The sequence below is a fragment of the Sinohyriopsis cumingii genome, chromosome 3, assembly GCF_028554795.1.
Source record: "Sinohyriopsis cumingii isolate HCF-2022 chromosome 3, ASM2855479v2, whole genome shotgun sequence".
Taxonomy (NCBI): domain Eukaryota; kingdom Metazoa; phylum Mollusca; class Bivalvia; order Unionida; family Unionidae; genus Sinohyriopsis; species Sinohyriopsis cumingii.
Window position 1 is genome coordinate 10,891,254 of NC_142963.1, and position 23,647 is coordinate 10,914,900.

The 23,647-nt window shown below is 37.8% G+C and overlaps 1 protein-coding gene across 3 annotated transcripts in view; it reads left to right on the forward strand.

The window, feature by feature from the left end:
• Window positions 1–23,647, forward strand: part of LOC149802453 (uncharacterized) — a 106,181-nt gene that overhangs the window by 41,682 nt on the left and 40,852 nt on the right. For 2 of the 3 annotated variants that reach the window (XM_089951687.1, XM_089951685.1), the window contains one exon: window positions 14,566–14,586. The exons of the other annotated variant lie outside the window; for it this stretch is intronic. In XM_089951687.1, coding sequence (XP_089807813.1) covers window positions 14,566–14,586 — 21 coding nt within the window. The remainder of the gene's footprint in view (window positions 1–14,565; window positions 14,587–23,647) is intronic. 3 annotated transcript variants of the gene reach the window in all.

Consider the following 23,647-nt stretch of genomic DNA (forward strand, 5'->3'; position numbering starts at 1 on the left):
ACATTGATACAGGGTCGTTTTTACACAAGTAGGCAATAGCATCAAATAGTTTCCTCTCCGCGAGAAAACCATCCCGGGAGAATTGTTCTCCCAGGAATTCTTCGGGTATATACTTTACTGTTCTATCCCGTGGAAATATTGTGATCGCGGGCGTCCATGCATGTTCGTTATGATCAATAATTTTGATTGGGGCTCCCTTCGATTTATACTTCGATTCGTATAATACTTCACCGGTTATCGTTGTAACGGTTATTGGAAATCTCAACGACGTTTCTAATCTCGCTATGTCGCTGATGGTCGCTCCACGCTCTTTTACGGTTAGTTCCCACTGGTTGATTTTGCTACGTCGTAAATCAGTCAATTTGTTTCCTCGACATGCATTTGTAAAATGCTCTATTACTCGTTCTGCTACACAATTTATCCCCGTTGACTGTTTCATTGGTTTCAGTTTTCCGATATCAGGTTTCTTATTTAACGGGTATATTCCATAAACAACTGCTGTTTCAGGATACGCTCGTTCATAGTATGGTCTGTCAATTCCGGTTAACAACCCCGGCTTGGAGTCGCGGCTAACAATGACTGTTTTCATGTCGCTGAGAACTGGTTCAAATTTATCACGTATGATCCAATCACCTGATTCCACCCGGACAATGAATTTTACTCTGAAGAAATACCTTTTACCGTCAAGTTGTGATATTACCGTTGCTGCGCGGTTGTCGTTCATGGTAGCATCAACAACGCCATCAATTCGAAATGTTGACCAACTATGAGATGCACCATCACGCTTGAATTCATCGATGCAATCGCGTATTTTGCTCAACAGGGTTCTATCGTTTATTAACGCTTTTGGTGTGTCCTTGAGGACTCTATCAAGATTGAATTTAATATTTTTCCAGGGCTTAATTACTGCTAATCTCTCGAACTCATCCATATAATTAAAACAAGTATTTAAATGAAAGAATATAGTATAATGAATCGCTGCAAATGGTTGATGATTGGGTCGACAACCCCGTGCAATAAATCATGCAGAGGTGAATTCTGCGGATATCATTTACAAAGCGTTCGTAATGGTTCTCTTGGCCCCCTCCCGTGCTTGGTTTGCCACGTCGGTGTAAGAAGAAAATCGCAGTTGTGTATTAATTGTGGCGGAAAGCGATACAGGGAACTAAAACGCTATTATGACAAGCGAATTAAAAACGCCGTCATTGACCCCACCGCCGATTTCGTCATTAAAACCCCCCAAGACTACGTTGAAAGATTCATAATTAAACCAAATAATAAATTAGACAAGTAGTATTATTATACAAATGAACCAAGAATTTCAGCCGCATCCTGTGCTCGTCAGTTACGAGGCGTCTCGCGACGGCATTGTTAGAAACCGCAAACTGAAGAAGCCGGTTGGTATCGTAAATAATCACGGGTATTTAATGTTTGGTGCCGGAAAGAAGAAATATCTCTGTCACAGAATCATCTATGAATGTTTTCACGGATTAATCGAGAATGGACTTGTGATTGATCATATTAATAGTAATAAGACTGATAATTCTCTTACAAACATGCAAGCTGTCTCGCAGAGTCAAAATACCAAAAAAGGCCAAACCGGTAAATACCCAAAGAAAGCAAAACCCGTAAAGTCATTTGATACAACAACTCACGAGGAAAAAATATTTCAGTCGATGAATGAAGCCAGTAGATACTTTGACATTTGTATCGCCTCAATACGAAAAGTAGCAGAACGAGTATATCAAACAGCAATCTCAAAAAAGACCGGGCATAGAATTCGATTTTCATATGTAAATATCAGCGAGTGACGAAGTCACCGGCGCCTATGGCGCTGACGAAGTCGCCATGACAATAAATTGTCCATTCCGGAAGAAAACAAAGTATGAACACCTCGGGATTGATACACAGGGTTTCATTTTTTTTTATTTAAAAACAAGATGTTTTATAAGAATAATGAATATCGAAGACATCAATAATATATTAGCCGAGATTTCAAAATTAAAAAATCAAGGAATTGAATTATCTGATGGTCTCGACAGTGAAAAAATATTATCCGATTATGAGATTATTAACGAACAATCGAAACGGGGGCGTTTTACCCTGGCCCGCGAGTACTTTTTTATAAAACGATTACAACATACGATCAATGAAAACTTGTACCACAATGACGCAAATGCATTCATTGGACTATTTACTGCCGTTGAAATAATACGAAAAAAACTTGGACGTGTTTATGAACGACGCAGGGAGATTTCTAGTAAAATCAAAAACATTAGAAGAATTATAGACGAAAACTCCGGCGAGAAATTAGAAATTGCTTCGCAATTGCAATAATGGTAGGCGAATCACTTACTACTCGGCTAGCCAGAGAGCGGCTAGCAGCGCTTAAAAAGTTCATACCGTTACGAGACAGGGTCCGAGAACAACTTCAAACGCGGCAGCAACTACAAACTGATTTTGCCGTTGGAAGCGAACAACTCTTTGCCCCGGTAACTAAAGCGACCAAAGATGTTACGGCGGCAACTGTGCCCGTCCTCGATGCGCTTGAAAAGATAGCGGCAGAGACAAAACAAACAAAAAAGTCTTTAGAAACACTCCCTGCGAAAATAGCGGCTGCTACAACACGGAGGCCACCACCACTCGCTATAACGGAACCACAAGAACCCTATGTTACAATGGCCGACGAAGAAGAATTAGGTGCTACTGCGAAAGAACCAGAAGAAGAAATACCAGAAGAAGAAATACCGGAAGAAGAAATACCGGAGGAAAAAGAGGAGAATATACCCCGTGTTATACTCAAGAAGAGCACAATAGATCAAATTAGAGGCTTCAGCAGCAGGGAAGAATTAATTAATTTTGCTGCCAACAATTTTGCTAAGAAAACACGAGATAAGAAGCATATCAATAGCGGTTACGAGAAAAATATAAAGTCGTTAAAGGACTGGGCAAGAATAGTGTATTTAGCAAGTAAACATAAAGATGCATTACCACATCGTGGTGATCCCGATTACGACGCATTCCATAAGGAAATTAAGAGTATAACACCAAAAAAAGGAAAAGGATACCCTGTTGGTAAAGAATCCTACGGCGTTACCTGTCCTGGTAGTGTTCTCAGTGATATATCACGGCTAGAGGTACTAATTGGAGGAAAACGAGCCGGAAATAACTCTCCGGAAATAATCAATGAAGCCGCTGATATTTGCAAGCGGTTATTTGCAGGCGGTATTATGGACATTAATGCATATCGAACGCTCATAGACGAACTCGTGGATGATTAATTGGAAAACTGGTGTTTTTAATAAGGATGATCATACACTACAACCACGATAAACCAGTACTCGTCTACGTGGTAAACTCGCGATTGCCTGTTTACCGCGCGTACTATGGAGATGGTCTCGGTAGCACCATTGCGGGGTTATTTACAAGAATGGCTCCAAAAGTAGCGCCGTTAGCCAAACAATTAGGAATGAAGGCTATTGATGTTATTCGTGATAAAGGAATTAGTGCTATTGGAGATGTTGCCGGAAAGGCGCTTTCAGCCGCGCGGGACAAACTAATGTCGTTGGTGAAATCCAAGAGATTTTCAAAAAGAAAACAGAAACCACCGGTAATGCCATCAACGACAGTGATGCCTGCAAATGTCAGTAAAGTAATAAATAACGCCGTGGAAGAAAAACTAGAGTCGTTGGCGACGACTCAGTCGTTGGCGACTTCGTCATCCGCCGATGCGGCAACCAACGCGCTCATGAACGCGATAGCGGGGAGTGGTTTAAATTCAAAGAATTTACGACGAAAACGACGTTGATGGATTTCAATTGAAAACATCAACATGATAAATAATAGAATGTTTGCGCGAACCGCTGATCCCGCGTTTGATATGGACGCCCCAGTGCGCAGGGATGATTCTGTCCGTGATTATCAATTTTATTCTTATTATGCAGCGCAACCCGACCTACGATCGCGAATTGAACTTCAAGTCCAAGATACCAGTAAATATTTTTTGCCGTGTGAAGCGTTTATCGAAATCGAGGGAGAACTCGTGACAAATGCCGCCGATAATGCACCATACGCAGATGACCATCGTGTTCGAGTTGACTTCGTCAACAACGGTATCATGGCGTTATTTGAGAGCGCCAGATATCTTATTGACGGGCGAGAAATTGAATCAATAGAACGCGAGGTTGATGTTGCAACAACGATAATTGGGTTGGCGAGATACTCGGATGATTATACAAGATCGGCGGGCCCATCTATGATGTTTTCGAAGGACACCACCAATAACGCTGACCATCTTCAGTACGTTAACGTGCTGGCGGAAAGAGATACCGCAACTGACCCACAGGCTGAAGCAGCCAATCCAGACCGCAGAGCAAGACCAGGCGCTAATTTCAATATTATAAAAAGCACCAACAATGATTACAATCTAGGATTCGCAGCACGAGTAGGAATGTTGCAAGGACCACGCCGACAGTTTTCATGCGCGATTCCACTCCATCACATATTTGGATTCTGCAGAAATGTCAGAAAAGTTGTCTATGGGGCTAAGCATACAATCGCGCTGACGCGAAGGGGCGATGATAACAATGCAATATGGCATGCTGCTGGCGTCGCTGCCGGTAAGGTTGTTTTAACTAAAATGGCATTGTGGATGCCGGTGCTGACTCCATCAGTTACCACGGAAGCACGATTGTTAGCATTTATGGAACAGGGAGGGAAATCGTTGTTGAGTTGGCTAGCGGTAACAACTGATGCCAAAGAAGATAACGTCGCCGATACGTTTACATGGCACCTGGCATCAAAACAGGGTGTTTCAGCCCCGCGTCATATATTCATAGCGCTACAGAATAGGGAACGATTGGGCAGTCAAGAACGCAGCCATATGATATTTGATCAATTAGGAGTCAGGGATGTTTCGCTGAGAATAAACGGACAACAGGAACCATCCGAGGACATACAGCTTAATTACGGCGACAACCATATCGCACGTGTGTATCATCGATTGCTGTCATATATGGGTCGTGATCAAAACGTCGACACTGGTTTGCAAATATCGCAACTTGATTTTAAAAACCTGTATCCGATTTATTATTTTTCGCTGGAACATCTTGATTTAACGAGACAATCCGTCGTTGATATACACTTCCGAGCTCGTATAGCCCCGGGTGGTGTTAATTATAGAGCGGTTGCTGTCATTCTCAGCGATAAATCAATGCTGCTAGAAGGCGTTGGTGGACGAATGAGAATCGTTGATGCGCCAGTGGAAAACATGTAATTGAAAGCACAAAACGCGTTTACAATAAATGTCGTATAGTGTCGTCAGTGTAGAGTTGACTGATGGTCAAGTCAAGAAATTACGATCAAAGTCGGCTAAACAATGCGGAACCACAATAACGCTGAAGCCGTCACAGATGGCAGGTGGTAATCATAAGATATCGTTGACGGCGCGTCAAATAAAACATTTCAATGATGCGATGAAGAATAAAAAGGGTGTTCAAATAGATTTTTCAGCCGCAGCAATTAAAAACATGGAAAGGACCGGTGGGATATTTCCACTGTTAGCTGCGATTCCAGCGTTGATTGCCGCGGCCGCACCAGCAGTGGCTAAGGCGGCGGCGTTAGGAGCCGTTGGTACCGCGGCGGGGATGGCATTGAAGAAGGCAACCGGGAAAGGCTACAAAAAAAAACGACCCGTAGCCGGAAAGGGTCTAAGACTACCGGGAACCCCGTATTCATGGTACTCGGGAAAGGGTCTAAGACTACCGGGAACCGTTTATTAACTCGGGAGTCAATGACTCCTGAGTCTATGACTCCAATGTCTAATTTTGATTTAATAGACGCCGCAAACGCGCTAGCGATAAAAAACTTCAGAGGTGTTTTTATGAGGGATCAATTACCGGCGGCACCAAGAAATATTGAAACCGGCATAATTAACCTCGATGGGTCCTCCGGAGCGGGAACTCATTGGGTTGCGTACGCGATTGATCCGCGCGCGATCGTCTATTTTGATTCATACGGGTTAGCCCCGCCGAACGAGTTTATGCGGTATATCCGGACGTGTTCAGCCCGGGTTTTTTATTCCACGCTGCCAACACAGCGATTAAGTGACCCACCGATATGTGGCCGTGAGGTATTGAACGTACTCGCGGCGATTTCATCATCGCGGAAACCACCTCATGTGGTTGTAAACGAATACACTAGTGGGGTTGTAGAAGCTCAACGGATTTTAGAGAATAACATTTACAATAATAATGATTGATATCTGGGGGCGACCGGTTTCGGCGCTGAAACAATCCGCGGAAACGACCGCCGCCGACATAAAAAAACTAATTGAGGATGAAATCGCTGATATGTTGAATCTAACAAGTGTTGACCCGGGCGAAATAGTTGTATTTCAAGACCGCCAGGGTAAATTGAAATCCGGTAATGTGTCGCTGAATGACGTTTTAATACGACAGCGTGATGCCGCCGAGAACGCTATCGCGCTGTATACCAGCGACGGACGACTCAGACCAGGTAAACATATAGTGGAGATAGAGAGAATAATAGAATTAATCCGAGACGGTACTATAAGGTTGAATGAATCCGTGATCGAACTTGACGCGCATGTGAAAAAATCTGCCACCGAGGTGAAAAAATCTGTCACCGATATACAACTCACTACCGCTAGTTTTTTTGGAACCCCGACGGTAACCGAACCGAATCTTGCAACAATAAAAAATACTATTTTGGAGTTTACGACGCTGTCGGGCCAATTTACCTCGTTACGAAAAAATGTTAACAGGATCGATGACAACTTTGATAAATTCCTTGGTAAAAAAAATGCCAAACCGGATGAAATCACAATAACTATAAATGATATCACTGCGTATGGACAGGAAATAGAAACAATCAAAACTGATGTTGCAACGAACAAAAGGAGTGTAGACGCGCATGAACGGGAAATAGAAATAATCGGCGCTAATGTTGCAACGATCATAAATAATGTAGACTCGCATGGACGGAAAATAGAAACAATCAAAACTGATGTTACAACTATCATAAATAATATGGACACGCATACACAGGAAATAGGAACAATCAAAACTGATATTGAAGCGAACAAAAAAAATGTAGACGCATATTGGCGGGGAATAGGATTAATTAAAACTGATGTTGCAGCGAACAAAAAAGGCATAGACGTGCATACATATGAAATAGAAACAATCAAACTTGATGTTGCAGCGAACAAAAAAAGTATAACCGAGAATACACGGGAAATAGAAACAATCAAAACTAATGTTGCAGCGAACAAAAAAGATGTGGACACGCATATACAGGAAATAGGAACGATTAAAACTGATGTTGAAGCGATTAAAGACGGACTACCGAGAGTAGCAGAGCAATTCGAAAAAATAAAAATCCCTCATGAGAACATCATCAACACAGTATACACAATTCGGCATGGATCATTCGATTGGACTCCTACACAGAATACAGTAAATATCACCGCAACTGTTAAGGGCATTTATCGATTGACACTGGTTTCAATGATGCAGTTTAATATATTATCGTCGAGTTCATCCGGGTTTAACAATACAATATCAACAATTATAGACAAGAACGCAACTGAACAGTTTACAATTTATGCCGTTGATAGAAATCTAGCCCGGGCAAACATTACATGGTATGTGGAATTTGCAGCGAATCTAAGTAATTAAAAACACTAGCTCTTTTAAAATAAAAATGACCACCAAGGAAGTTGAATCAGAGGTATCACCGACGTCACATCAATATCGATTCGATACCGCAAAAGAATTTTCCGCGAACTTGAAAACGCTTTCCGAACAATACCGTGTAAAAATAAAAAAATACCGTCGTAAAATAACCGCCATCGACGCGGTCGTGTACTCGGTGTCGGGCATAGTAGCTGGCGCCGGTGTTATTTTATCCACGGTGACCACGATAGCCCCGATCGCTGTTCCAATCGCTGTCTCCGCAATGACAACAGTTGCTGGAGTTGCCAACGCAATCACTAGGAAGATATCATCGTGTTTTCAGAAAAAACTCAACGAGTATACAGTAAAACATCAAATAGTATCCGACGCATACTCGAAATTATCCGGGTTGATCTCGTTATCGATTGATAATTTGTTCGTATCCGATGTTGAATTCTCCACGATGGTCCAGTTATATAGCTCCGCGATGTCAAAAATCGAGGATTTTCAACTGGAAGCCGAAACCACCTGGTTGTTAAAATTAGACACTAAAAACAACGAATAATAATAATGTCGCTGAACCCCGAAGGGTCTCAATTACTTCAGCGGATCGCGGAGAACACCACTCCGGTACAAACAAGTATGATATCGATAACATCAACGAAACCCGAATTCAGTGTGAACTTCCCATCACCGGTTCCAGTAAAGGAAATAGCGCTGGCAAAATTGCGAGTATATCACAGTTGGCCTAATATCCGAGCGGACGCATTTAACGGACAACAACCTAATAACTCGCTGGTTTTTGCACGGACAAATAAACCCGATGGGACCCCAAACTGGGAGGAGGTTACAATACCAACTGGGTCATACCAAATAGAGCAAATCAATAAAGAATTTCAACGCAGGATAAAATCGATCACAGGAAAGGAATCAAAAATCGCTATTACGGTTCATGAACCGACGTTATCGTCGACGATTGAAATAAGCACACCGGGGTATATGGTTGATATTTATAACAGTTCAATAAGAACCATACTAGGATGGCCTGAGAATCCACCCGCGGACACCCCCCCATCAACTATCCTCAGACACGATAACGGAGATGGTGGTAGGCATATTGCTCCATACAACGTAAATATCGCATCAGTGATAGCGATCAATCTAGTGTGTGATGTTATCGAAGGGAGTTATCAGGTGGATACCAAGCAATCAAATCAAGCTCAACAGGGGTATATCCTTTATTCGTTTTCACCAACAGCCCCTCCGGGATTTTTGATCATTGAGAGTCCGATTAATCCGGTCTATATGCGATGCCATGATCGGTTTTTAACGAGAATTAATTTCAGACTTACCGATCAGTCAAATAACCTAATTGATCTGCAAGAGGAGGAGTTAGTGATCACTCTGTTTGTAAGATCATAGCAGCAGGGGGGGCGATGACATCGACGCGGTCGTCGATGTGCTTACCGGACGCTGACGACGCTGGGGATCGACGCGCAGAAGGTGTTAATTAAACCAAATGACGACGCGACGATCCCCCAACGACGTCGTCGTTTTTTTTTTACCAGGCGCTGACGACACTAGATCGTTGAGTGCAGAAAGTATTAATTAAGCCAAATAACGATTGGACAAAATGTCCGATTCGCCCCCTCTGCTGCTCCCTTTATGAATCCACCACGTATACACACGTACAGACAGCATACAGCACCTTTTTTAATTTGCTGCGTCTACATCCGTGGCACAGACATACGTACATATATACATACGTATCGACAGCACGCAGCATAAAATATTCTGGAAACTCCAGACAGCTCTAAACAACTTTAGACACCTTCAGAGAGCTTTAGACAGCTCTAGTCATATTCACAGTCACATCGACAATCACACTTCACAGCGACATACACAATCACAACGACAGTCACAATCACTGCGACAGACACAATCAGCTACAAACACAGTCATCCCTATGGCTGGAGAAAGATGGAGAGCGTACACTCCTTGACGTGATCCAAAACGACTAGTGTCGGTTTTAGAAATCGATTTTACTTAAATCCATAGGAGAGTGAGCACAAGTCAGGGTAGAATACCCGTGCATATCATGTTAGTAATGTTACCTCGTCACAAGTAAAATCTTGCTAGGTACATGTTAATACAGTCGCTTACCTGGAAAAACACGTATTCACCCTAGATAACGTTGTAGGCATGTACAACGAGAAATAGTTGAATAGTTTTAAGACAAAACCAAGTTATTTCTTTGCCTAATTCTTTGGCAAATTTAATGATAATTTATTAATCAATAGCTATTTCGTCAGTGGGCAAGACCTGAAGACTAATACGCTTAAATGTTAAACAGATACCTTTGTAAATGTCTCATTAACCAAATGCCCTATGATATGCTGACATGGTTAGTAGCTATATTTTTAGCATTTCTTTACATTACATTTAATTGTAGTACCAGAGGGCATTATAGGGTCAAGGGGGACGAAATAAATTCATATTGGATATTAAAAGGCGGGGACGCTATATGATAATACGGACATAACGATGTTGGGACGCTTGGGTGTCCAACGTGTTTTCAGGATCAAAATTGCTTATGTCGTCAGATGCAAATGAAAATGGTATTGACAAATGGGCTTATGCTTGAGCTGATTAAATAGACAAACTTAGACAAAGATAAATATTCATGCACAATTCAAACTATCTTGGGCATTCTCCACACACCAGCTATCAGATCAAACGTGGAAGGGTTGAAAACAAACTATCTATAATCCAAAACCATACAATCCATCATACCACCTATACCATCCAATACCCCATGCACATACACTCAACAAATCCAGAACACCTTGTGTACTAACTCCACAAAAACTATACACACAACCTATACCACCCAACAATCCATACACACACATACAAACCAAAACACCTTGGCTACTTTCCACACACCAACCATCAGACAATGCAGGAGGGCTGACAACAAGGAGATGAAATCCAACAAAATATTCTGTCATTCAATCCATAGACACAACACATAATCCCTTTACCATATCTTTCAATAGTGTTATTCAAGCTTAACAAATCGCGCCAAAGGAACGACGAATGATCAGACTGACAAATGCTCCGCTTTGTATGCATGAAGCATGTACGTAATTAACAATATCCCTTTGATTCGAACGTGAAGGAACCATAACCTAGATCGATAGAGAGGGTAATCGCAAAGGCAAAAACGTGGCAAATCCTTTTTGTTTGTTCTTTTTTCCGGTATTTATAGGAAAATATGAACTTAAAATGATAGTAGATTTTGTACCTTTATGGAGACAAACGAAAATTCTGCATGAGAAATATTCATCGGCAATTGTTTATTTCATTCATCAGCTTTTTAGAAAGCATAGATATATTTTTTCAAATGACTGCAGTGACGTTTGTTATATGTCCCAAATGTGAAAATGTCATGTTTAGATGGATGCAGATGGAGATTATTCAAGCATTATCGTAAAGGTCCCTAGGCCAATGACTAGAACACATCACCAAGTTATGTTATATTGCAATATTAAATGAAATGGGAGAAATAGTTTTAAAAAATTGTTTCGTTTCTTTCTCTGAACGCTTGTTCTGATTTCACAATGATAGTGCAAAATATGATGGTTTTCCCTCAGATTATTCCTTCACTGTAAAGCAGAGGGTCTGTATTTAGTGTACTGTTACTTAAGTCCTCAGAAAACGATAAATTCATTTGTATAAATGTTTATCATGACACGTCGCTGGGGAAAATTAATAAAAGCTACCCAGACAAAATTCAAAGATATCTGACAGTCACAAACACAACTAAAGATTTTGTATGTACTCATACACTTTGTACGTTTGACAGACTTACAAAACTAATGTAACATTTCTTGGGACAACTGACACATCTTTTGAGGTAACTTAGATCGAATGCCAGTATGATTTCAATCTATATCATTGTATAAGGAACTAAAGTGCATGCATATATGCAACAGACAGAGAGTAAAGGAAAGAGACAGGGAATGCGTCTTTCCTACTTTTAAAAATATCAAGGGACTTAACATTCTCATTGTATATATTCCCTACCAATTTCAAATACATACATTCCATTTTAAAACTCGTTCCAATAAGAAGGAATCCACATCTTTTGTAAAATGTCACAAGAGTGAACCATAAATAGTCTGCTACGGCCTTTTCTCGTAAACGTCGATGTAAAGTTCTCGCACACTATTACATCAAAATATTCCGTGATATATTTGGAATAAGACTGACACATTTCCCGTTGATCACAAAGTGTACGATTGCTTATCAGTTATTTTTCTTGTGAGTTTTTAATGGTCAGATCTTCTCATTCTGAAGAGAGCAACTGAACTCAAATCGGGCTTTGAACCGTAGCTAAGTCGGTAGAATGCATCCGTTAGCCAATGAAGTCACTTGCAATAAGTAACACATTCGTTTCTTCAAAGACAGTGTGGTAAAATAATAGCTATTTTCCACTGTTTTTACCATTGCAGTGCACAGAGATTTGAGAGTGAATTTGCAATCCCTTGTCGAGTGAGATGCCATTTATTTATCATATTAAAAATGAAACTGTAACAAGTTTGGTTCGTGTTTTGTAAGTGACAATATTTATCGCACTTAGAAATCGTGATATCCATACACTTAAATAGTTAGTGAGAAACAATGACCACACCAATTTTCTTTTTCAAACTAGTGAACCTGCGGGTTTGTATGATATGAAGATTACTTGTAAAGTTGCAAGTGTTCGTGTTTTGGAAATAGGTAAAAGTCGAATATAAATTTTGTACTCAGGACACAAATAAGGTGGCGAGTTTATGTAGGATTTTAAACTTAAGCCACACAGCTTTGTATTGGTTGCAATCATTTCGATTTAGAAAATGTTAAGTATAGCAATTCATTATCACAGACATACGTAAAGATAGGGGTGTGAGACTTGTTATTTTGATAGCTCCAGTAAATTTGGCTAGTGTCTTAAAATTAAATAATATAAAGAAACATTTTTTTTTTTAACTTATCGACCTTTCCATACTTACATTTCATGCTAGACACCAACAAAATGTCCTCAAAGATTCGTTCTCATCTGTTTAACACAATAGTAGTCCATAATTGTTACAAATTACCTACTTACGGAAATTAGATTTCTCGCAAATCAGTTTCTGTGTACGAGAGTTTTCGTTATGTCCAATGTTTCTTATTTTTAACTCGGCATTTCAACCCTCATAGCTTGGGAGTCTAGCCTGTTTACCTATTAAGATAGTTATATGCTAGAAACAATATACTTATTTCAACAGTAATACATATTTTGTTACAAGTTAGATCCTCAAGTATTATTGCCGTAAATTTATTTTATTATTAAGAAAACCAATTGAAAGAAGGATACACCCATATTTGAATGTGTGGATAACCAATAGCAAAACTGTTTGCAAAAAAATACAAATTGCACTCTTTACGACATAGATGTTTTCAAAATTGGTATACAAACGGTATAACAAAGTTGATTAGTTTGAAAATATTCAAATTGTCGGAAGTTTTTCTTGAAAATGGACAATTTACAGAAGCACATTAAGAATCTATCTCGTTTACAATTCCTTGGAATATTGGGCTCTATGTCACATACGCGTGTTAACATCCGTTTAAAAATATGTCCCTTGGGGCAAATTCATCAACAGTACATACAAAGAAAATTCAACCAGCGAAACTTTAACTGTTTATATAAGCAGAAAAAAAATGCAAATTCAAAATTTTCTGCAGGTCACTATTTCGGGAGCTGGATTATGAAACAATTACCAGCAGCTATCGGACGAGTTTCCTTTTTACCTCATCTTGGATAGTCTATCAGAATATAAGTTGTACCACAAGTTGTTCTCTCTCACCCTCTTGATAACACACTGCAGTGAATATAAATGGTATTAGATATTATCCAACCATGTCTTCTTCAAAGCTAACGCGAACTTCTGCCAACACATTTTGGAGAGTGTTGGTTGACACGAATCGTCATTTTCGCTTGGTTTCGACTTTCTCCATGGAAAAAGTGTTATCGTTCATTTTGATTGCAAAATGTAATTTTAGTGTGTGTTTCGTTATTCATATTTGGTAATAATTTTTGCAACGGAACTAATTGTTTATAGGGTGATTATGGACTCTCTTGATTGGTATTGAGGGATAAGTGACGTGGCGTTTGTTCAGGGTCACTCATGATTGGTTTGAAATCGCTCACTTGGATTTGAGCTAACATTTCAGATCGTTAGAGAGAAGATACTGCAGTATATACCACTTTCTTTCCTTTACATTCTTTCCGCGAAGACCAATGGGGCCAACAAGCAGTGTCTAATCTGAACCTTACTGAGCATATATACATCTGAGATATATGTTTAACCGACTCGAACATATGCAGGATATTGATATGCTACGCCAGTTAATTACAACGATGACTGTTTCAATTAATCTGATCGCAATCACACACCTTGGCATGCATATCTAAAATAAAAGGTACTTAGTGAAACATATGACTGTGTGTGGATATTTTCAAGTTCAACCTGCTTATTTCTAAATTATATGTGTTTAGATGTACTGGTCATAAACCAGGTAGTGGTGCCATCATTCCTTCTCTTAATGATTGACTGTATCAGCATGGGGGAATAACCAAAATATAATGGTTTCTAGCTGGAGATTAAAAAATGCTGCCGATAGGAGGTTTAAAATGGTCACAACAACAGCGATCTTTAAAGTCGTTTTATAGCTATTATTTATCATAAAACAAAGTTGCCAGTATGACGTCTAATATGTTTGTAGATGAAGATATATACTATATCCGAATTTGTATTATTGTTATATTTTCTTGCAGCATCGACGACCTCAAAACCAGGTAAGTTTTCATCATCGCTGCCAATCATCTTTCCAAAAATGACATGTTTCTTATGTAAAACGCTTGAATTATGATTTGTGATTAGGGTAAGGACCACTGGGAATAATTTTAAAGTGTGCAAATTTGAAAGTGCGAAGTCACTGGCCGAAATATTGCAAATGATTGCACCTAGCGCTTGAAAAGGTGAAATTGTTTTAATTTATCCTTTCTAAATTCATTTGGGCAATTGCACGTTAATTTCACCGAGAACCTTTCACCTGAATTGGTACTGGAGAGGAAGTTCCATTTTTTAAAAACATTTTAAACAATTTGTTTATTAGTAGTTTCCATCATATCATGGTCTTCAACGTTCTTGCAATATATTGTTTAGCTAAAATACATCAATATATTATGGAATTTAATATTTTGAATCCAATCTTATGGTTTTATTTTAATGTATGCTGACAACTGCCATTTCTGACATTCGATCCACCTCGGTTATTTATGGAATGAAGATTGCCGAGAAGTTACGAATGTATCTAATTGTTGTTTAATTTACAACTACTGAGCCTATTCTAAGGTCTATCCAACCATAGGAATAGCTAAGGTGGTCCGATTGTGCTTTCGGTGTTGTCAAGTCATATCCAACAAACAACAGATGTACCTTTTGTGAAAGTTACTGAGACGACATACATTTGGGGCAAACCATTGGTCTCTTGTGACTTAATGCAAGCTTTACCAGATTGTACTATTTCTAATCAGTTGCTTACAAGACTGATTACCTCAACTTATCTGGTCGAAATCACACACAATCACATAAGTAACAAATGTTACTGGTGCCTATGTTAAACAAATGACTGTTTGAGAAAATGTTTTTTCTACTATTCATAGACAAGGTAAGATTAAGGAATTAATTATATCTAACCATCCGCTTGCAATTTGTTTCTTTCTCTATACTCCTACTAAATTACTTGACTGATTGACATGGAACCAACCATAACATGCCATCGTCAGGTCTAGTTTGCTCTAACATAAAATGTTGATGCTAGTCAGACGTTTAACAGGGCTGCCACAACAGGTAATTTTAGTAGCTCCTAATTGAAAATGTTGCTAGTCTCAATTCGTAAATGGCTACCGTGGAAGCAACCTAGACACATCTTCAACTGCTTTTTCACATAGACGGAACGTTTGATATACACTGGGATTCTCCAAAAGACGTCTGATGACGACTTGTTCATTTACAATATAAATTATCCATTTTGAACCTTTAGTAAGCCCACCAATGTGACGTAAATTACAATGGTCTAAATTTGAGGTCAATATAGCCACCACAGCATCCACATTGAAATATCGTTCACACCACTTTTACTGAATATCTTGCCTTTACTAAAAGACATATTCTAATGTCTAGTTAGTTATACCCAAATGTGACCGCAGGGATATCCACGATGCGCTACGTGGTGTCTATCTAAATTTTTCTTAATGCTGCTCCTTTTGCGTAGATGTTCATATCAACATGGGCTAGTTTAAAGATTTATTATCATGTCTTGTTGACACCAAATAAAGGTAGTGCCGAGCTATCGTATTAAGTGGCCGACACTGCAGCAATTTTGTGAGTATTGCTATCGCTCCTGAACGAAAAATCATGTTAAAGAAGTTTCACCCGACAGACATCTTATCATCTGTAGCAGGTTTCAAACATAAATAAAGCCACCAGGATATACAATATATTTTTCCACAGTAGTTCAAGGTCAAGGGCGCTGACTGAAACATTAAAGTTGATTTATGCACAGTGGCTTTCAGTTTCTGTAGGTCAAGACCATTATCAAAGAATAAATAGTTTAATAGAGAACAAACGTTAGTTCTTGACTTCGAGTAATAATAGTAACGTGGAGGGAATAAAAGATAAGTTTAAAACAATACATGTTGTTTTGTAATTCAGGGTATTGATCATTCTTGTTACACTGATCAAAGCAAAAGAAAAATGAGGAATAGCTTATGTCTTGTTCTTCTCATTATATTAATATCTGATGTAAATTTACAATATTTCCTGCAAATGTCCAATATGTTTCATTTAGAATTCTTATCGTTTGGATATCACAATCAGTGTGTCTCCCACATTTTGTAATATCCAATGTTTATCCCTCATTTCAATACTCTCATCTGTCAACCAATCTGTATGCAAAAATAGCTCTGGGCTGTTAGGGAAGTACTTGTCAAATCTACTACTCAATGCTAACCTGCGTGCAAGATGTATGATTGTTTAACCCCGCTACTGTGTCCATTTGAGAGGTGGTAACAACGCACCAATTGCACGCACTGTGTACTTCGTTATATTATTTTACCAGCCAGTCTATTACAATGAGAGAGGGGTTTAACCTTCCAACACTTTATTAAGTGTCCATTATAGTAGTTACCAGGCAAGTATTCAACCATTGAAAATACATTTATCCTTTTTAATAAACACCACTCTTAATAAGGATTGCAAGACGTATAAATATATATGTAATGGATTTTTCTTCCGGGAATTGTATGCAATGACATGTAATAAACAACGATGAGATTTACCATGCCAAGCCACTTGAGTCGCTTCGGCAAGAGCAAAATCGAATGCTTTGAAATATTAAAAAAATACATTTAATTATTTAACAACACTAAATACGCTGAAAGAGAATACTTAATTGTTATGAACTGAATTCATTTTGTAATGCATTTTTGCTCCATGTATGGAATTCAGCTAGTATAAATAATTATAGTTTTATGATTTAATACAGTAAAATGTATATTTATTAAGTCAAGACCAACCAATGACTATTAGATTATATAAGTATTAAACATCGTGGTATAGAAGACATAAATAAGCGTTGTAAGTTTGCAATCAAAAACATGTTACAAAGAACAGACACCTTATTCAAAGCAGATATTAAATGATCGAAAGGCTACATAAATCATACATTATTAAATACCTAAGAATGTATCACTTGTGTAGCTGTTTTAAACGTTTCGTTCTTGTTTTTCCTCTCAATGAATGTAAATAGTAATATAAGGCTTTTACAGAAGGTCGTTTTGTTAATTTCTTTGACTTCAAAGTAAAATGTTGCCTATTTGATGTCTAATATGGCCTAGACGAAAAGCCATCTTATAATATTAATATGTTACTCACACTGATCGAAAAGTTATATTAACATTGGGCTCCACGATGACATTCTTGAAATTATGGTAATCGCTATTTCTCTTAAACGGAAAGTAATTTAGAAACGATTTCTCGTCATAAGATTTATTATATCCACTATGGCCGCCGTAGCTGCTGTCTTGAACATATTGCTAAAAAGCTTTCGGTCTTCTTTGTTCCTAATTGAAATGTTTGCTAATTTGACATGAAGCATGTCCATCATTGCAGCTAATTTGAAAGTTGTTTAAAACTTAGCAGTAAATATGCTCAACTAGGTTTATCTTATTTTCCTGGAAAATATGTTCATTCAATTAATAGTCAGTCTCTTAAATGCATTGTTTATAGCATTTTTTGAACCTTTGACCAACAAAATTCATTTAAGCATATTATTAGTTGACCATTATATTGCTTAACGAACTATAGCTAAATGATTGTGTATGTCCACAAAAAGGATCAGTCCATCCGTCATTACATTATATATTAGAGCATGGAAACTTTACAAAATGAATAGTAGTTTGTGCGTAGACTGTGAATGTAAAATAATTCCTTCAGAATTTTGTCGCAGAATAGAAACCGAGTGGGTTTTTGGAATAAATGAATAAATCAAAAACAATGTGAGAAAGATGGAAATTTATGAATTAATTAATAAAGAAAAATATATGATGTAAAAATACAATGTTTCTCTCACGCTCTCAACATACGATTTACTCAAATCACTCTACACAACATTCACACATTGAAAATAAACCAAAATATTAAATCAATATGAAGTATAGATCCAAGAAACCTCATGAACCGCAGATACGCTTCAAACAGTATTTTACACTATAAGAGAGATTCACATAATCTCGAATATGAATTCTATTAAGATTCAAAATAATCTTATGAACACAACTAAGATTCAAAATAATCTTATGAATACAACTAAGATTCAAAATATTCTTATGAACACAACTAAGATTCAAAATAATCTTATGAACACAACTAAGATTCAAAATAATCTTATGAACACAACGAAGATTTAAAATAATTTTATGGATATAAAAATGCAATGGAACAACAATTGATCCAAACGTATGCTTCTAGACCCCCTGTACAGTCGCACGATTCGTTGGGTTGGCCCACACTCTTATTGGCCGCTCGCACCCTTTATGAATCCACCACGTATACACACGTACAGACAGCATACAGCACCTTTTTTAATTTGCTGCGTCTACATCCGTGGCACAGACATACGTACATATATACATACGTATCGACAGCACGCAGCATTAAATATTCTGGAAACTCCAGACAGCTCTAAACAACTTTAGACACCTTCAGAGAGCTTCAGACAGTTCTAGTCATATTCACAGTCACATCGACAATCACACTTCACAGCGACATACACAATCACAACGACAGTCACAATCACTGCGACAGACACAATCAGCTACAAACACAGTCATCCCTATGGCTGGAGAAAGATGGAGAGCGTACACTCCTTGACGTGATCCAAAACGACTAGTGTCGGTTTTAGAAATCGATTTTACTTAAATCCATAGGAGAGTGAGCACAAGTCAGGGTAGAATACCCGTGCATATCATGTTAGTAATGTTACCTCGTCACAAGTAAAATCTTGCTAGGTACATGTTAATACAGTCGCTTACCTGGAAAAACACGTATTCACCCTAGATAACGTTGTAGGCATGTACAACGAGAAATAGTTGAATAGTTTTAAGACAAAACCAAGTTATTTCTTTGCCTAATTCTTTGGCAAATTTAATGATAATTTATTAATCAATAGCTATTTCGTCAGTGGGCAAGACCTGAAGACTAATACGCTTAAATGTTAAACAGATACCTTTGTAAATGTCTCATTAACCAAATGCCCTATGATATGCTGACATGGTTAGTAGCTATATTTTTAGCATTTCTTTACATTACATTTAATTGTAGTACCAGAGGGCATTATAGGGTCAAGGGGGACGAAATAAATTCATATTGGATATTAAAAGGCGGGGACGCTATATGATAATACGGACATAACGATGTTGGGACGCTTGGGTGTCCAACGTGTTTTCAGGATCAAAATTGCTTATGTCGTCAGATGCAAATGAAAATGGTATTGACAAATGGGCTTATGCTTGAGCTGATTAAATAGACAAACTTAGACAAAGATAAATATTCATGCACAATTCAAACTATCTTGGGCATTCTCCACACACCAGCTATCAGATCAAACGTGGAAGGGTTGAAAACAAACTATCTATAATCCAAAACCATACAATCCATCATACCACCTATACCATCCAATACCCCATGCACATACACTCAACAAATCCAGAACACCTTGTGTACTAACTCCACAAAAACTATACACACAACCTATACCACCCAACAATCCATACACACACATACAAACCAAAACACCTTGGCTACTTTCCACACACCAACCATCAGACAATGCAGGAGGGCTGACAACAAGGAGATGAAATCCAACAAAATATTCTGTCATTCAATCCATAGACACAACACATAATCCCTTTACCATATCTTTCAATAGTGTTATTCAAGCTTAACAAATCGCGCCAAAGGAACGACGAATGATCAGACTGACAAATGCTCCGCTTTGTATGCATGAAGCATGTACGTAATTAACAATATCCCTTTGATTCGAACGTGAAGGAACCATAACCTAGATCGATAGAGAGGGTAATCGCAAAGGCAAAAAAGTGGCAAATCCTTTTTGTTTGTTCTTTTTTCCGGTATTTATAGGAAAATATGAACTTAAAATGATAGTAGATTTTGTACCTTTATGGAGACAAACGAAAATTCTGCATGAGAAATATTCATCGGCAATTGTTTATTTCATTCATCAGCTTTTTAGAAAGCATAGATATATTTTTTCAAATGACTGCAGTGACGTTTGTTATATGTCCCAAATGTGAAAATGTCATGTTTAGATGGATGCAGATGGAGATTATTCAAGCATCATCGTAAAGGTCCCTAGGCCAATGACTAGAACACATCACCAAGTTATGTTATATTGCAATATTAAATGAAATGGGAGAAATAGTTTTAAAAAATTGTTTCGTTTCTTTCTCTGAACGCTTGTTCTGATTTCACAATGATAGTGCAAAATATGATGGTTTTCCCTCAGATTATTCCTTCACTGTAAAGCAGAGGGTCTGTATTTAGTGTACTGTTACTTAAGTCCTCAGAAAACGATAAATTCATTTGTATAAATGTTTATCATGACACGTCGCTGGGGAAAATTAATAAAAGCTACCCAGACAAAATTCAAAGATATCTGACAGTCACAAACACAACTAAAGATTTTGTATGTACTCATACACTTTGTACGTTTGACAGACTTACAAAACTAATGTAACATTTCTTGGGACAACTGACACATCTTTTGAGGTAACTTAGATCGAATGCCAGTATGATTTCAATCTATATCATTGTATAAGGAACTAAAGTGCATGCATATATGCAACAGACAGAGAGTAAAGGAAAGAGACAGGGAATGCGTCTTTCCTACTTTTAAAAATATCAAGGGACTTAACATTCTCATTGTATATATTCCCTACCAATTTCAAATACATACATTCCATTTTAAAACTCGTTCCAATAAGAAGGAATCCACATCTTTTGTAAAATGTCACAAGAGTGAACCATAAATAGTCTGCTACGGCCTTTTCTCGTAAACGTCGATGTAAAGTTCTCGCACACTATTACATCAAAATATTCCGTGATATATTTGGAATAAGACTGACACATTTCCCGTTGATCACAAATTGTACGATTGCTTATCAGTTATTTTTCTTGTGAGTTTTTAATGGTCAGATCTTCTCATTCTGAAGAGAGCAACTGAACTCAAATCGGGCTTTGAACCGTAGCTAAGTCGGTAGAATGCATCCGTTAGCCAATGAAGTCACTTGCAATAAGTAACACATTCGTTTCTTCAAAGACAGTGTGGTAAAATAATAGCTATTTTCCACTGTTTTTACCATTGCAGTGCACAGAGATTTGAGAGTGAATTTGCAATCCCTTGTCGAGTGAGATGCCATTTATTTATCATATTAAAAATGAAACTGTAACAAGTTTGGTTCGTGTTTTGTAAGTGACAATATTTATCGCACTTAGAAATCGTGATATCCATACACTTAAATAGTTAGTGAGAAACAATGACCACACCAATTTTCTTTTTCAAACTAGTGAACCTGCGGGTTTGTATGATATGAAGATTACTTGTAAAGTTGCAAGTGTTCGTGTTTTGGAAATAGGTAAAAGTCGAATATAAATTTTGTACTCAGGACACAAATAAGGTGGCGAGTTTATGTAGGATTTTAAACTTAAGCCACACAGCTTTGTATTGGTTGCAATCATTTCGATTTAGAAAATGTTAAGTATAGCAATTCATTATCACAGACATACGTAAAGATAGGGGTGTGAGACTTGTTATTTTGATAGCTCCAGTAAATTTGGCTAGTGTCTTAAAATTAAATAATATAAAGAAACATTTTTTTTTTTAACTTATCGACCTTTCCATACTTACATTTCATGCTAGACACCAACAAAATGTCCTCAAAGATTCGTTCTCATCTGTTTAACACAATAGTAGTCCATAATTGTTACAAATTACCTACTTACGGAAATTAGATTTCTCGCAAATCAGTTTCTGTGTACGAGAGTTTTCGTTATGTCCAATGTTTCTTATTTTTAACTCGGCATTTCAACCCTCATAGCTTGGGAGTCTAGCCTGTTTACCTATTAAGATAGTTATATGCTAGAAACAATATACTTATTTCAACAGTAATACATATTTTGTTACAAGTTAGATCCTCAAGTATTATTGCCGTAAATTTATTTTATTATTAAGAAAACCAATTGAAAGAAGGATACACCCATATTTGAATGTGTGGATAACCAATAGCAAAACTGTTTGCAAAAAAATACAAATTGCACTCTTTACGACATAGATGTTTTCAAAATTGGTATACAAACGGTATAACAAAGTTGATTAGTTTGAAAATATTCAAATTGTCGGAAGTTTTTCTTGAAAATGGACAATTTACAGAAGCACATTAAGAATCTATCTCGTTTACAATTCCTTGGAATATTGGGCTCTATGTCACATACGCGTGTTAACATCCGTTTAAAAATATGTCCCTTGGGGCAAATTCATCAACAGTACATACAAAGAAAATTCAACCAGCGAAACTTTAACTGTTTATATAAGCAGAAAAAAAATGCAAATTCAAAATTTTCTGCAGGTCACTATTTCGGGAGCTGGATTATGAAACAATTACCAGCAGCTATCGGACGAGTTTCCTTTTTACCTCATCTTGGATAGTCTATCAGAATATAAGTTGTACCACAAGTTGTTCTCTCTCACCCTCTTGATAACACACTGCAGTGAATATAAATGGTATTAGATATTATCCAACCATGTCTTCTTCAAAGCTAACGCGAACTTCTGCCAACACATTTTGGAGAGTGTTGGTTGACACGAATCGTCATTTTCGCTTGGTTTCGACTTTCTCCATGGAAAAAGTGTTATCGTTCATTTTGATTGCAAAATGTAATTTTAGTGTGTGTTTCGTTATTCATATTTGGTAATAATTTTTGCAACGGAACTAATTGTTTATAGGGTGATTATGGACTCTCTTGATTGGTATTGAGGGATAAGTGACGTGGCGTTTGTTCAGGGTCACTCATGATTGGTTTGAAATCGCTCACTTGGATTTGAGCTAACATTTCAGATCGTTAGAGAGAAGATACTGCAGTATATACCACTTTCTTTCCTTTACATTCTTTCCGCGAAGACCAATGGGGCCAACAAGCAGTGTCTAATCTGAACCTTACTGAGCATATATACATCTGAGATATATGTTTAACCGACTCGAACATATGCAGGATATT